This window comes from Phalacrocorax aristotelis, chromosome 1 (genome assembly GCF_949628215.1).
Source record: "Phalacrocorax aristotelis chromosome 1, bGulAri2.1, whole genome shotgun sequence".
Lineage (NCBI taxonomy): Eukaryota > Metazoa > Chordata > Aves > Suliformes > Phalacrocoracidae > Phalacrocorax > Phalacrocorax aristotelis.
This window is the reverse complement of record NC_134276.1, coordinates 188,051,359-188,067,509: the sequence shown is the minus strand read 5'-3', so window position 1 is coordinate 188,067,509 and position 16,151 is coordinate 188,051,359. Positions and strand designations below refer to the sequence as shown.

The 16,151-nt window shown below is 35.1% G+C and overlaps 1 protein-coding gene across 2 annotated transcripts in view; it reads left to right on the top strand.

The window, feature by feature from the left end:
- The window catches only part of IMMP2L (inner mitochondrial membrane peptidase subunit 2), a 483,378-nt gene that overhangs the window by 388,901 nt on the left and 78,326 nt on the right, over positions 1-16,151 (top strand). For both annotated transcript variants that reach the window (XM_075081058.1, XM_075081057.1), the window contains one exon: positions 77-179. In XM_075081058.1, the coding sequence (XP_074937159.1) occupies positions 77-179 (103 nt within the window). The remainder of the gene's footprint in view (positions 1-76; positions 180-16,151) is intronic.

Here is a 16,151-nt window from a genome sequence, read left to right as displayed (position 1 = left end):
ATAAATATGTGAATTTTCCTAACAAAACATTATAATTTTTTAAAACTGATTAGCCATTTTTTGTAATTCTTTTTAGAACCATCGGATACAAAAAGAAGTATGTGAAAGTTCCACACGGGCATATTTGGGTGGAAGGTGATCACCATGGACACAGCTTTGACAGCAATGCTTTTGGGCCAGTAAGTCAATTCTCTGTATCATTTACACTTTGCAACTGAAAAGCAGCACATGTGCAACACAGCAAGTATGAATTGATTGTGATTGTATTCTTATTGTCTTTGTAAGAACTAATAGATTTTATAAAATATCTTGGTTAGTAAAGAATGAGTTTGCTTTTCACTATCATGAAAAGAATAGACTCCTTTTAGTTCCTGCACATGGGAAGAAAAGTGGTGGAGATGTTAAAATTTGGAGGGATGTACTGGAGGAGTAGCCAGAGGGTGAGCCAGCTCCCTGTAGCTGACAGATGCTCCCTGAGGACATATTGTGAGCTGATGTAATTTGGAATGGTTCCCTCCTGGGAGCTCGGTCTTGCTTTAGCACCAGTGCTGGGATAAAGAATTAGGAAATCTTAACTGTGCTAAGTAAGTGTTAACTGTTAAATTGGTCTGTGGATGACGGTAGAGATATTTCAAAATTTGCCCAAAAATAAATATTTAACTTTTCTTTTTATACGGCCATTTTCATATTGAATAAAGACAAAACATAACCTGAAAAATCTGTGTCTTGACTGGTAGAAATGTGCATCTGTTTATCCAGAAGACAGTAAATTCTTCCTCTGCACTCCAGTTTTGGTTTGGTTTTGGGTTTGTTACACTTTGTGTAGATTCCTGTTCTTGTTTTAACTTAATCTAGCAAAGACATCAAGGACCTTATGAGTTTATCTGAATTCTGGAAATTTAGCCCAATTATTAACTTGAAATAATTTGTTCTCAAAAAAAGTACAAAAAAGGCCTATTGTCTGGTTTGGGGTATGTGATGCCATTGCCTCTCTTTTGGTTTGTCTCACTTTTTTTGTGCTTGTATTTCTTGCTATCTTTGGTTATTATTTTCCTGATACTATCTTCTAAAATTTCTAACATCTAGTTTTAGAGGTTCTTTCCTGCAAGATTTAATTCAGTCTATCCTGTGCAGGTACCTCTTTTTCTTCTCTGTCTCACTCTCTGTTCCCAAGATAAATCTTAGTCATAAAGCCACTAATCTTCTTTCACTTACAAATATATTGCCAATGTAGACTCAGAGCATAAGGAAACTTCAGCAGTTGGGTATTGGTTTCAGATTTACAGCAGTTCACACTGAAATTAATACAAGGCACAGAAATTAATACAAAGTAAAATCGTCAAGATAGGCACCGTGGAGCATTCATGCAAGATAGCATGTTGGGGTAAATCTAAATACCTTCAAATTTTTTTTTATTCAATTCACTGATGTTTATAAATATTAGAAAATCACCTTCACTAGGCTTTGATCTCTCATTAGTCATCAGCTGCTAGTTAACATCGGGTAGTATGCCACTATTCTTGCAGCAGTGGCACCTTTTGAGAGCTAGTAAGACAGCTTTAGCCAGTGAATTCTTTAGCTTTCTGCAGAAAGTATTACCTTGTATTGTGTTGATGAATACATTATGGGCAAGTCAGCTGTAAATAGGTATTTTCCTCTGGAATTAAATTAGAGCAACAATCATAAAATACAGGCAAAAGGGGGCAGAAGAGATCACAGGGCTGGAAACTAGCTTGAGAATAATAGAATATTGAAAATTTTCATCTGTAAAAGAAAATTGAAAGTGTATTTAGGAGGACATGCTGGACTCCAGGTTCTTTTCTATTCTACACACATTAGATTTTAGGTTACAGGGGCATTTTCTATCGTTGTCTGCTGTACTCTTGAGATCACTTGCACTAGTGAATTAAAATATTAAAATCACTCTCTTCAAGCCATTCAGAATGTATATTCTTCTTAACTTAAACACTTTTTCTTTCATAAGACTGCAGCAGTCATAAGGAACAGACTGCACAATGGTAAGACATGAACCAATTTTTCTCAATTTGTTAGAATATAGGTCACTTAAGGGATTAGGTTAAAAGTTACACAAGTCACAGTTCTGACTTGGAAAGCCAGATATATTTTCTTGGATCAAAAGATTCAGTAAAAGTAGTGTATTTTTAAAGTGGATTATGTTGTAAGCTACTATTTTTTAAATTTTCATTCAATCTTATAGTAGAAAGGCTTGTGTCGTGTAGACAGACACAGTAATGTTTTGTAGATGAGCTTAATGAGTTACATGGGGCATAAAAGGAAATTAAGGAAAGACAGATTGAGAACAGATGTTAGAATAATTTTTTCTCTTGGAGAATAACAATATGTATAATGGCCTAATGGGTTAGGTTGATAAAGCAAAAACCCTGATACCAATCAAGTTCTAAATTAGATGCACCTTTGGAGAGATATGAATTTCTAAAATGTAAAACCTTGGCAAATTAGATTATCTTTACTTAGTTCATAAAAATATTATAAAATAAATTATATTAACTCTTGTTATTGCATGGTTTTTATAGGACTAAAATTGGAATGTTAAGGCATAAAGAGACATTTTCCTGAAGTGTGTAAATAAAATGAAAATGTCTTAGCTAAGATTTTTAAAGGTTTAATATTTCCTTTCTGCTTAGTCTTGTCTTTGAATAAAATTAATACCTTAACTGATATTACAAAAATAACAGGACATCTGTGGGTAGCGCTGAGTTAGAAATGCTGTTAACTCTCTATATGATCAAATCTTAAATATTAATTACCTTTCCAGAATATTGGACTCAATTAAGTAGAGCATGGTTATTGCATGTTGATTTTAACAAAAAAATGCTTTGTGCAATTCAGAACGGCAGGTGTTATATAATACTATTGCTTTGATACTGCTGTGTTTCAGGTTTGGAAATATTTCATGTCAGCCATTCATAAGGCTTAAAATAGGTCTTTTGAATAGAAGCCAATAAATACTCAGAGAACATGCATCTTTTTACTATTATTTAAGGGAATAAAAACTTACATATTGCTGGAAATTTATTTGAATTACCTGTATAGGAATAGTGATTTCCACTCAATTAGCTGTTACTGTTTTCAAATTCTTATAAAATAAAGTCAAGCTTTTATGGTATCTTAGCATTCCTTAATTGGCATACAACAGGAATGTAATCGTGAATAGCTTATATAATTATTATATAACTTTTTAAAGTTTCTCCTTTTTGTTTTCGGTTCTGGTAATTTTACTGTTTTGGGGGGCCTTTTACTATGAGGTTCAACAGCATAGGGAATCTAACAGTACCATTCCTGACAACACTTCTGCTTTCTTAGATCTTTCTTAGATGCAGGAGACACATTATAAAGAATTTATTGAGTATTAAACTCCTTTGTTGCTTCAAATTTCTTCAACATTTTAAAGGGTTAACTTTATTGTTAGCTTTATGCCAGATCAGTTATGGTCTTTGCTTGCACAGCCAGGATAATACCAGCATAAAAACAACGTGACAATTTATATTCTGGATCTGACACTCTGGATAAATCAAGGGAAAAGTCATTATAAACTGTACTTCGTCCAGATCAAATGTGTAGAGTTGGCATCCAGCAGTGCAGTGATGATTTGCAACCAACATGGAAGGGTATCTGAGAAACAGTTATTAATAAGTGCATATAATAACTGATACATATATATATTCCTGGGTGTACACACATGCAGTGAATAGCACTATCAGAATTAAAAAAAAAAAAGATCAGTTTTATCTTATGGGGATATGTTTGGTAAATGTAATAGTCTTATTACTATATTTCTATGTTTCCAAATGCCTCCAAGCTGAGGATACAAAAGAGCTTTATAAAATTAGGGCTTGAAGTCAATGGCAGTCTTTCAGCCGTCTTGTAAAAGACCTGAACAAAAGCTCATTAAAGTCAATGAGACACTTCTTTTGGCTTTAATGGCTTTGGATAAGACTCTTTATGAATTAAGCTTCACAATCCAGTGCTAGGGCAAAAAGGCTATTATCCTTCTTATCTTCCTGGGAAACCTGAGACACAGGTGGGTTGAATTCCTTGTCATAAAACATCTTTTTGGCTCAGCCAGGCACCCATCCTAGTCATCTTACTAAAAATACATCTAGCTTTTAATACGTTTACTCTCAAAACTAAACCCCATTGAACCTGAGCCTGGCTTTTTGCTTAATAGAAGTTTTACATTCATAAGCTTCAAATAAGTAAATTGCTTTTAGTCAGCATTACTGTAGAGGTCATATTTATGACTGTCCATATAAGCAATTCTGTACTGTAAGTTCATGCAATAAACTATCTGAAAAACATTCTTGTCTGTTTAACTATTCTTCCTTTCAGCAGCACAAAAGTGTAGACTGTGACTAAAAAACTCTGTAGACTAGAGTGACATTCAAAATAAGTGAATACGATGAGTTTGTTAGTTATTTTAATTTGCTTTTCAATGGCTATCATAATCTCTTTCAGATATGACAGAAATGGTTTAACTGTTAACCCTCAATGGGCAAATTCAATTAATAACAGTAATGGAGTGTGGCCTATTATAATTATTTTCTTAAACTGATCCAGTTTTTCTCTCTGAAACTACTGTAGAGAATACAAGTAGTCAAAACTAGAAAATATTAAAAGTTCATTAGACAGTAAGGTGAACTGAAATAAGATGCTTTTAGTGAAGTGCAATGTGCAACTGCTTGTAAAGGAAGTATTTGAACCAAGAGGTCGGCAGCCTAAAACTAGCCCTGCTTCATATGCTGTCTTCTAAGAGGGGTTCAGAGGACAGTTGAAGGAAGAAGCAGATATTTTTCCACAGTTCTGGATTACTTACATAATTGCAAACAAAGAATGCCACGTGTCCTAAAAGCGCACATCATCTTAGTGATGATCTTGCCATCTGTTGAAGGATTCATTTGTGAGTTATAAACTAGTGCAAGAATAACATATCCCCCCTGAAATGGAGCAGCCTGTAAGGCAAAAGGTGGGAAGAGTTTAACAGCTGAACAGCATTGTGTTAAAATTACACAGTAAGGTATGTAGGTAGGCAGTGCACACTCTTCCCACAGAGAATTCTGCTAGGCCTTGAAATACTCGATGACTCTATTTGTGTCCCCATATTCCAACCAGCCATTTGGAGAGACTTAAGACAAATAGTTTCAATAGCAGGGTCCTAAACCCTATTTTTCTTAGTTTAGGCCAAAGTCAGGAGGAGATGGTCAAGCACTGTGGAACAAAAGTGTGATTTTAGCAAGAAAACACCTATCTGTGCTTACACTCATAAAGTTAATGTGGGTGAGGATAACAGTGACAGCAAAGTGGTCAGTGAAGGCTGGATATGACCCACTGTGGACTTGCCTGCATCAATTGTCTAGCTGGTGTTGCAGCTTCTTCTGCTGTCTTTTTGTTACCACTCTGACCAGTACTTGCACCTTCACTAGGCTGTATAAATGTAGCCTTGCAGAGTAGCATGACTGTTATGGGATTATGGGTGACATTTCTACTTTTTCTCTTGTGTATTAAAGAAGAAACGAAACTGTGTTGAAACAGGATGTGTAATGCAAATATGCAATCAATGACATCCCATAATATTTATCCCTGGACACTGGCAGAAATGAAATAGGTAGAATAGTTTACAAACAGAAAAAAAATACTTTTGCATATGGAACATGAAGTTACCAGTAGTAAATAGCATACATGCACAGCTTGAACTTGTAAAAGTCTATGATGAATAAAACAGAGAGGATATTATGTGTTATGACTGGTGATGAATAAACCTCCAAGGGTAAATATGCTTGTCCCTTTTGAGAGAATATTATATGTTAGATGCAAATTGGGATGGTGGCTTGTCTATTGAGAATGACAATTCACTCCAAGAACTGCTGAAGGGGAGCCGTGTTAATAAGATTGTGTGGCCTCACTGTCCATTAAATTATCATGACTAACTAAATTTGCAGTATAGGGAATAAAAAAGTCCTCCATGGCTGTCCTAATTCTTTTGGAAAGTAAAATATTTAACCTGATTGTAGTCTAAACCAATGCATAAAAATTAAACTTTCAAGCACCTGGCTATCAGCAATCCGGACAGGACTTTCTCTCTGTACCGTATCTACGTACCTGAAGCGTTCCTGACAATACGCTTAGAAAGGTTTTCCTTCTTTTTGTTATTAAATTAATGTAAATAGGATGCTAAATATGATACATTCTCTAAGCACATCCAAAACACAAAGTTGTTTGAATGTTTGTGACTAAAATCTCTCAATTAAGTCTATGCTATTTCTTAGCAATGGAATGCTCATAAGAAGTTGTAAAGTAGCAGAAAGTTTGGGGTTTTGTCTTAGTCATATCAAATCGTAAACATTTAACACATTCTAGCTTATTTTCTTTACTACTGTACTTAGAAGTGTTACTGTTATTTAGCATTGTACTACTGAAAAAGCTTGAGTCATCCTGCTTATGGAACAAGATTTAAGTAATAACCCCAGGCACAATGAATTATTAGTCCAAATATTTGGTGAATATTTCTGAATGCATGTACCTTTAAAGGATTTTCCAATCACGTTGGAAAGGATGGTAGGCTGAACAGTCTACACCTGTTTTTGACATCACTTATGTTGAAATAAACCAGGAAAAAAAATGTTGAAGCACTTTTAGATCGATGTAAGGAAATATTAGAAGAGATCAGAGAGCTGTCAGATTCGTGCCATCATTTGTAATTAACTAATTTGAACAGTTCTGCATTCAAATATCATAATTTGCTGAACCCTGTATACCTCTTCACTAGTTTCCTTACAATTCTATTTCTCTCAAGTTACAGCTTGGAATACCCTTATATTTGATAACCACTCTGCAGAATTTATAGCATTATATTCTCTGTCTAGGATCTCATAAATTACTTGTTTTAATGGAAATGAGGCACGAAGGAATCCTTGCTGACTTTTCTATGGTTTAACTGTATAGGGGATTTTGATTCATGCTGTCATTCATATTAAGATTTGCCAGGATGTCATTTAAAAATCCATTGGATGTTTTTGTTTCTTTCTATTTTTACTTCCTTGGACATGGGCATTGTCAGAGCTCAGTCATTGGTTACTACTATAAAGTTCTAAATTTTAGTTTGCAGAATTATAGGAAATTATTATTTTCCTGATTCAATTTTTGGATATGAAAAATGCTTTGGTGTAATAAGTACTGGTCTAATTAAGTCTCCCAATCCTAAAATAAGACTGTTTGATTGTAGCACGTTGTTTACACAATTCCACATCATATTGGGAGGTTAGAAATGCATATTTATATGGCAGTGAATGTGCAAACGAACACACATTTGTTTATTTACAAGTGTATGTTTATTTATTTTAGAGCAAAACATTATTGAAATATGATGAGTAATATTAATAAGACTCCCAATACTTCTATAAATTATTTGAGAGAAGTTATTTTTTCCATCTACTTGATGCCTGTGTGGTCAGGACGACTGTGCTTTGGGGCTTCCCTGCACAAGGGGTGCAGTGACATAGGGAAAGGAGACCCGTGAAAGGCTCCTGTGATGGAACTGTAGCACACAATGTGGAGGAGAGGCTTTGAGAATGGGCTGGTTCAGCAGAGAAGGCTGCGAGGAGAGCTCACGGCTGTCCTCAGCTACAGTACACCCTACAGGGAAGGCTGAGCCAGACTCTTCTCAGAGATGCAGAGTAGCAGTTTAATGTCAGTTTACTGTCCTATGTGTTAACGCTGATGAAACCACATTTATCAAGAGTGGAGAAATGGTAAATGTACTTTTCTATTGTTGCATTCTCTCAGAGGATTACAAAGGGTATCAAATTACATTTCATATTGTGTAAGCGTCTTTTGCAAACCTTCCTCTGTTCTAAAAGGAAGAGTTTGGAAAGTATACTAGGTAGCTTGAATCTTCCTAATTTGGCCATGTTTAAAGTTCAGCCAGGGCAGAGAGGAAAGATTTCCCTCAAATACTATATTAATATATTAACAGCACACTTTTTATTTTTCTTTTTTGAAGCAGCACTTCAAATTCTATAGGTGTATTATGGAACAAATAGAAATATTTAACTAGAGCTAAATCACTGGGATCCTGATCTTGGGAATGTCTATGTATATAGTTTTATGTCTACAAGTACTTCTTAATAAAGTCGAGGGACTGCATGATTCAGACTGCTCCTTTCTGTATACTTTGTTTCTTTTCTCTTTCTCTTATTTTGAAAGACTTAAAGAATAAACCACCCCACCTTAAACTGAATAATTTTACTGAATTTAGTTGTTTATTAGGATGACAGCTATTTCAGTATTATCTTACATTTTTAAAAAGTCATAACTCTTTTTAGAAATATTTGTATTCTGGATTGTTATCAAAGCCATAAAAGCATTTTTCTAAACTGCATTTTTAAAATAAAAATATCATAGAATGGACAGATTTATTTATAATTTTTTAGACTTCAAGTAAAAGTAAATAAATAGTTTTCTGATGAACATAGTCATGGTGTTGCCAGAGGAACTTTCAGAATGATAGCAGAATTTTATAGTTATTTGTTCTCCTTTTCACAGAGGGAGAGATAGGTAAGAACAATTGTTGAGAGGTAAATCCCACAGAATGTTACATTTGCTGAGGGGAACAATGCCAACTAACAAAGAAGTAAATATGTTTACAAAACAAATTGTAAAATGTATTCCCTTTCCCTTGATTGTTTTTGGAGACAAGGTCACTTAATTAAAGTTGGGTATAGACATTTTAATTTACTTGCTCTGAGGATTTGGCACTGCAGATTAGCTTTTATTTGGGTTTGAAATTTTACGTAGGTTTCAATTAAGAGCTACTGCAACTCAATGTCAGATCCAGGAACAGTAAAATGGTTTTAATTCTTCTCTTGTAAAACTTGAGATTTAGAAACGAGTTGTATATAGTATGAAAACTAGTAGTAGAAGTGAAATAGCAGTAAACTTTAGTAAGTGTTGCCAGAGTTATTGTTTGTAGAATATAGCTTTGACTTGGTGCACAGCCAAGAGAGGAGACTGAAGAGCTACAAGCCTTCCCAATTTTACTTTTGGATCACCTTAGTGAGATTGAGGTCTTTTTGTGGTTAAGCCAGTCAGAAGTATTAAAGCCAAAATATCAGCTTCTCTCCATTTAAAATGCACAAAAGAAATAACAGAAAGTCTAAAAATCCTAATTTGCTAGCAGTTTAATATTTTTAATTCTGTATTATGCCTGATCATATTCACATATTTTCCATTATACAAATTAAAATTCAGGTTTAATTTGCAGCTTTTTAAAAACAAGGATTTGTATAATTTAGATGCCAAAATAACAGACTCTTGGACTACTCTGTAACAGATGTGAAACTGGTATCCAGCATTGAATTTTGGCCATATACATGCTATATCTAATGAAAGCCAGGGGAAGCCTATGACCAAGACAAGGTGTAATACACTGAAAAAGGAGAGGGATCTGAAGAAGTAACTGCCTACAAAATTCTCCATGACTGCTCCTTGGCAGGTTATGTCTCCACCTATAGAAATAGCTACCTTCACATTTCAGAGACTTTGGCAGGAAGAAGGAACACAACAGACGATGGTTTTTACAATTTTAGTGATTAGATACAAGCATTCCAGAATTCCCCCCCTTTTTTTTTTCAGACTCTTATAGTGGTGTCACAACCATGGGCCACTAATTCAATCCATTCTTCAAAATATTGCTAATGCAGGTTTCCACACGCAGTATAAAACAGAAATGCCTGCATTACTCTTCCAGACTGAATTGCTTCAAAATGGATGCGCAGTCTGGTGTGAAAGTATAAGTGCTCCCAAAATGTTCCTGATATTGCAGCAGTCGTTGTGTTCTCCATATCCTCAAGCTGCAAACAGATAAAAACCTCCCCTTTGCAAAGTTCAATGTATTTTTTTCAATGGGATATATATTTTCTGATAAGTCCTGTAATATAGGACTTGAGAAACTGCTTCATATGAATATGAAATCTCTACTTAAATATGCTGTATATGCTTTACACATTTTCAGCTGTTACTTATTTTCAGAGTAATTTTGGAGCCACTCACATTTTTACTTGTTTCAATGAAGGCATGGGTTCACAACTCAAAACACTCCCTAATTAACATAAGATCTGATTTTACCTAGTGAATGGAGTCATGTAGAGAGTACTCCTACTCTTCCTAGTTATTGATAGCTATTAAAATGTTTGTAGTATCAGAATGAATTTTTGCAGTTTGTACCATAAAGCTTATATCTATTTACTTATCTAATATTCAGTCTTCCCTTGAAAATTTGTTCAAAAGTAAACTTTGTCTACTTTCCACTGTGGATAGGCCAAAGCAGACTGTGCTGTATCAGTATGCTTTTAGGCCACCGTTCTCTTTCACAGATGCTGCTGCCATTGGCCTACCAGTGTGTTTCTATATAACCTCCTCTAGGGACTATCTTTAACTCTGTGTGGGCCTCAAGACCTCTAAGGCTGTTTCTTTGGGGGAAATCTAGCACCTGGAGAATGTTCCTTTGGTATTGCAGACATATTTATTAAGCATTTGAGGTTATGTTCTCTCTCCTGGATCGTTCTCATTATTTTTATCACAGTGTCGTTCTCTGTTTTCTTCTGTTTGGATTAGGACAAAGAAGTCATCCAGGATGGTACTGAACTGATAAACTGAATTTCTCACATAAGCCATAATTACAGAAGTAATTAAAATTCCTTTCCTGGTTGTACCAGGGAAAGGTTTTATTCATGTTGACAGGAAAGAATTGCTGTGGCTAAGAAAACTAGTCACTAATTTCAAGAAAATTCTAACATTATTCTTTATGCCAGATCAAAAATTATTTTTAAGATAAAGTTACCAAGTAGAATAAGGTACAGTTCACATAACAGCAGAAGCAAACCTTGCATTCCTGTTGTAGCATTCATCTCCTGTTTGAACTATATCTTTATAAAAGAAAATAATCAAGATATTGTCTTGAACATTTATATTTACATTTACGTGCAGTATGGGTTGTATGGAAGCCCTTAATTCACATCTGTGTTTTAGTTTGAAGTTTTAGGAAACGCAGCAGCCTAAAGTAAGTCATGCACTAAAAAAGAAGAACAATATAATAGGATATATATCTTCCCCGGTTTGCTTTCAGAGTTCTCTCCTGGCACATTTTACACAAATTAATTTGACAGTAACAAAAACTAAAAAGGTATTTGGATTACTTCAGCAGTAAACTAACAACAGAACCATGTCATTTCAATTTATCACTTGTCTTTAAGTGTGTGAAATCTTAGTTCTTCATCACATTGGGATAGATTGCTTTTATATAGAAAAAAGCTGCAGACTTCACAAAGGAAAAAAAAAACAAACCAGAAATTATCAACTGCCAGCTGAGCCTTCACATTCTCCCTGACTTGCAGGTTTTTTAGTGAATCTCTCACTACCTGAACTAGAACAGCACGATAACCTTAGCTTTACCCTTGTTGCTATGTCTCAAGTTATTAGGGGTTTATCCATCAAAAACAGCTCTGGCCCAAACAGCACACTGTGCCTTTGAAATTACAACGTGAGAGACAAATCCTGTGAAACGGAACTTAACCTCTACAGCTAGCTTTTATCCTGCTAGCATAAATCTGTGTTTCTTAAGAGGATGTCTTCCTGGCACTCTGAAAAAAAATCTAACATATTAACAGGGTTACACAGGAAAAGTGCACATCCACTTACCTTATTTGATGAGTTTTTGCACAAAGCTTTTGAAAAAAGAAAAAAGAATTAAAATAGAAACAAAAAAATCAGAAAATAATTAGAATTTTGAATCTTCTTCTGTGAGAAGTTCTACAGAGACAGAAAAGTTGAGATAAGCCAGACAGATGGTAAGTTATAAAGTAAATGTTAAACAAGTAACAAATGTTCCTTGAGTACTGTTACCTCCAGGTAGGTCCAGTTATAAAGTATCTCTTGTTAATAAACTCAGAAAAAAAGAAGTACAATCTCTTCTAGTTCTGCAAATCTGAATTTTTGCCTTTCTTGTCATACCAGACATAGTATTTTAACAGAATCCAAGATTTAAAGGGGAGGATTGATGTGTTGAAAATCTAACATTACTTTATTCTGCATTATGAAAGAACCAGTTCACTTACCATCTAAAAAAATAAGTGAACAAATTCTTCCAACTCAATGAAAAATATCCAAGTAGAATAAACTTAGTAAACATCAACATTATAAATCTGTATGTCATTCAAATTATATTCCTTTTCAAATATGCTGTCTTCTGTAGCACACTATGGCTTCGTTATTCATCATGATGATCTTGTGCTCTTGATAGTGTCTTGCTGCAGCAACAAAAATACTAATGATAGAAAACTAACAATAGTATAACACCTTTCAGTGAAACAAAGCATTGACACATTTGATTAAAATAGGATTTGATTATTCAAACTTTTTTTGTCAGAACAGCTAGGTGCTTTTTCTGAAACGCAAACTATATAATCTAAGGAGAAATAGTTCTGTCTATCAGTAGAAACAGTAGCAGATACCAGTGATACCTGGGAAAGATTCAGTTAACATGGGAATAAAAAAATAGGTTTATTCTTCTGTCAGAATTCCACTTTAAAGCCTTTTTTCCTAGATCTCTAGAGAAAGTGCCAATCAGCATTTAAATGTGTGTATTTTAAAATGAGATTCATAAGGGACCAAAACTATCAAAGTTTTGTATGAAAAAAGAATACAGAGATGCTGCTTATAGGTTTTGAAATAAAAAATTAAATTATGTCTTTAAAATGGAACGGTGCCAGCTTTCTGGAGACTAATTTAGACTTTTCATAGAATAAGCATTACATAGCATTAATAACTGGTAGCCTTAGATTTCATGTCTTATCTGCAACCAGAGGAAAACTCAGGATTTGTTTTCCATTAAATTTGGAACTGGACAAAAGATACCTCTTTTTCACAGTATTCTCATCATCTTGATATTTCGGTAAAAGTGCAAATTAAGCTCCAGCATTAAGTGGACTTTCAGTGACAGTGTACAAATGACAAGCTAATGTACTAATGAGTGATCTCTTAGAGAATTTTGCATTCCATTTTTCTATCCTATATAGATACAAAGATACATTCCACTTTTGAAAATAATTTACCTCCTCTGTGGAGGTCTGGGACATTTACAATAGCTGTATTACCTAAGTCAGGAAAAAACCCCAGCCCTTTGTAAACTGGAATGGGTTGATCTTGTGCCTAGTTTGTACAGTATGTTAAAGTAGTAAAAACTTGGGAAAAACCTTGTTTCTGTGGGACTGAATAACTGGGAGTTTTGCCAGAGAGTTCAGTGAGGTCGGGACTTCATCCCCCAGCAGGTTTTTCCTGCTGACGCTATGCTGCAGGCTCATAGCACCACAGACGCTCCCCAGCAAGGCATGGCACACAGCTCACCCCGCCATGCCTTTCTCCAGCCCCTGCCACGCTCCATCTGCCCAGGTCTGGCAGAGTCCTCGGAGGAAGAGATCATTGTCACACAATCACGCACCAGAAGAATCTTGTTTTTGCTTGATATTTAAAGGTTTCCTTTGTTATTCAGATGTTGGTTTGTGGCACATAAATGCTAAATACACAGATGAAGAAGTAATCTTCTGTTTGTACAGTAAGAACCTGGCCTTCAAACCACCATAGTCAGAGGTAGCATTTTCCATTGAGAAATATCTCCCAGTACTTAGGGCTAATTCTAAAACTTACAATTGATTGCACAGGTTTTTAGAGAAAGAAAAAGGATTACATACCAGAAGTGAAATACATTTCCTAGCATCCTTTCAGTTGTGTATGTCACAAATGCTCGTCGTTTCTGACCTGTTTGTTAAAATTCACAGCCTCTGTGCATTGCAAACTAAAAATGAAAACAGCTGGCAAATTGCAAACACATTTGCAGTTGTTTTAGTTGATTATAGGTACAATATCAAGCATGAAACAGTAAACCAAATGTCCCTTAGGGTTCTGGGTAATTAACCAGAAATACACTTAGTGTGGCACTGCTAATCCAGTTATATAAAGGGAAAAAATATTTGCTAATAATAATAACAACTTGTATATAGGCTACCTGAATACAACTCACAGAGAGCCTATTAGGATAAAGGCTTTTGAAATTATTATTTTCAAAAGTTTATTTGTCATTATTTTAAAAATCCAGTATAATTTTTTGCAGTTTGATTATGGCTTTTTGTTATATTTTCACTCCTAATTCAGTCCTACCAGTATACACTCTGTGACACTTAGTCGCAGACTGAGGTAAGGATTACAGAATTGTTTGATAACAAGTACAAAGGTGTCTTTCAGGCCATGTGCAATCGCATGTAGTTTGATGTCTTACTCATCCTAAGTTTCTTCTTTTTTTGAAATACTCTGTATGAATACTCATGGCCACTTTTTTCCTGAGCATCTGAGCAACCCTAGGTACATTGGAAAGGGTTCACTCTCATGATGGGTCTCCTGAAAGCCTTTTCATCTGTCACACCCAGCAGCCTTTGTTAGTTCACAGCAGAAGACACTATAGATTTCTGTTTACCTGGATGAAATAGAAAAGAATTTGCTTTTCTATAGTACCTTCTCTATTTCAAGGTATTTCAAAACACATGAAAAAACATCCTGACTGAGTTCAATGCTACTGCAGTGTGTATGAGTAGGCACTTGCAGCAGCCCTTCAGGACTGCATATTTAGTAACAGCACAAAGGCAGACATTTCAGCTAGTATAATGATAGAAGGTATGTTGAAAAGATTGTGAAAATGTGTGCAAGGGATTTCACTGTGGGAAAACAAGCAAAGAGACAAAACCATCAAAAACTATGTGAGATGCATAGCATGTCTTAAAATATTTTCCTCATGTATAAAAGATGTAAAATATTATATGACTGCAGGATGTTTCATGCTGACGATATTTTCTTGTTTAAATAACCCCTGGTCTCTCAACTTCATTCATACAAACTTTCAAGACCCCCAGAAATATAAAATTAGCATGCTGTTGCACTCTTAGCTATCTCAGCAGAGAAGACAAAGAAGTAAAGCACTGCAGATATTGAATTCTTTTCCATTACTGAATGTGGCAATTTCTCTATGCTCTAGAGAGTATTAACTCCGTATGGATTTGGCTTTGCTAATGCGTGTTCTCTACCTTTTTGTGGAGCTGACACTTGACAACTGTCAAATTAGCACTTTTCCTCTGCATTAATTTTGCATTAAATATATCGATATCTATATATTTAATGATTTCACTCTTGGTTTTTCTGACATGTTTGTCAAACTCCTAGTGTTCGCTTTCAAATGCAGGCTAATAGGCTGTCCCAAGGCAAGCACTGTGGTCAGCAGTTCATCTGAAATGTATATGTGCTATTTTTGTAGCAGGGATAGGAATCTTGATAAACCAAAAGTGCTTGAGAATGCTTACCCAAAAGCTCAAAAGTGCCATTTCAAAACAATATTGTGCAAAAAGATTTTATAAATAATGGAGAGGTAGGATAAAGTGTGCAGTTAGATCTGTATTTGTAAGAAGGCGCTTAATAAGAGGTCTAAATTTCAGTAATGCTGCATACCTGATTCTTTCAATTCATGATTCCTCCAGAGAAAACCCAGACAGTTATTGAAGTCCCGTGGACTCTGAACCTAAGACCCACTCAAGTCCTTTATTTATAAAAAAATCTAACCCACTTTTTACTTTTTTCCCCTGTGTTTCTGTCTCCTTCCCTTTGCAGTTTTGTCGCTTCCTTTTTTCCAGGAACAAAAGAAAATACATTTTTTGCACTGAACTTAATGTATTTCTTGTCATTTTAACAGAGATTGATCTCAGGTTTTCTGTTAAATCATGTGAATTGCATTAGGTGACTTTTTTTATTAGTAAGCAGCTTTCTGAATCTATTTTCTTTTCAGTGCTTTGAACTGCTGAAATGGAAGCGCAGCCAGTTTTCAGTCACATATCTTGAACACAGGAAGAAAGGGAGCTCCGTTGTCTAACTGTCCCTTGAGGAATACTCATGCTTTCTAATGGAAGTAACAGTTCTCAGACCTTGAGATTAGGAATTCTGTCTGGGCTGGTAGAGGTTCAGGGGGCTTGCTGGCTAACTTTCAAATGTTGCCTGAAGTTCTGAGTTTTTTCCACTAAGTT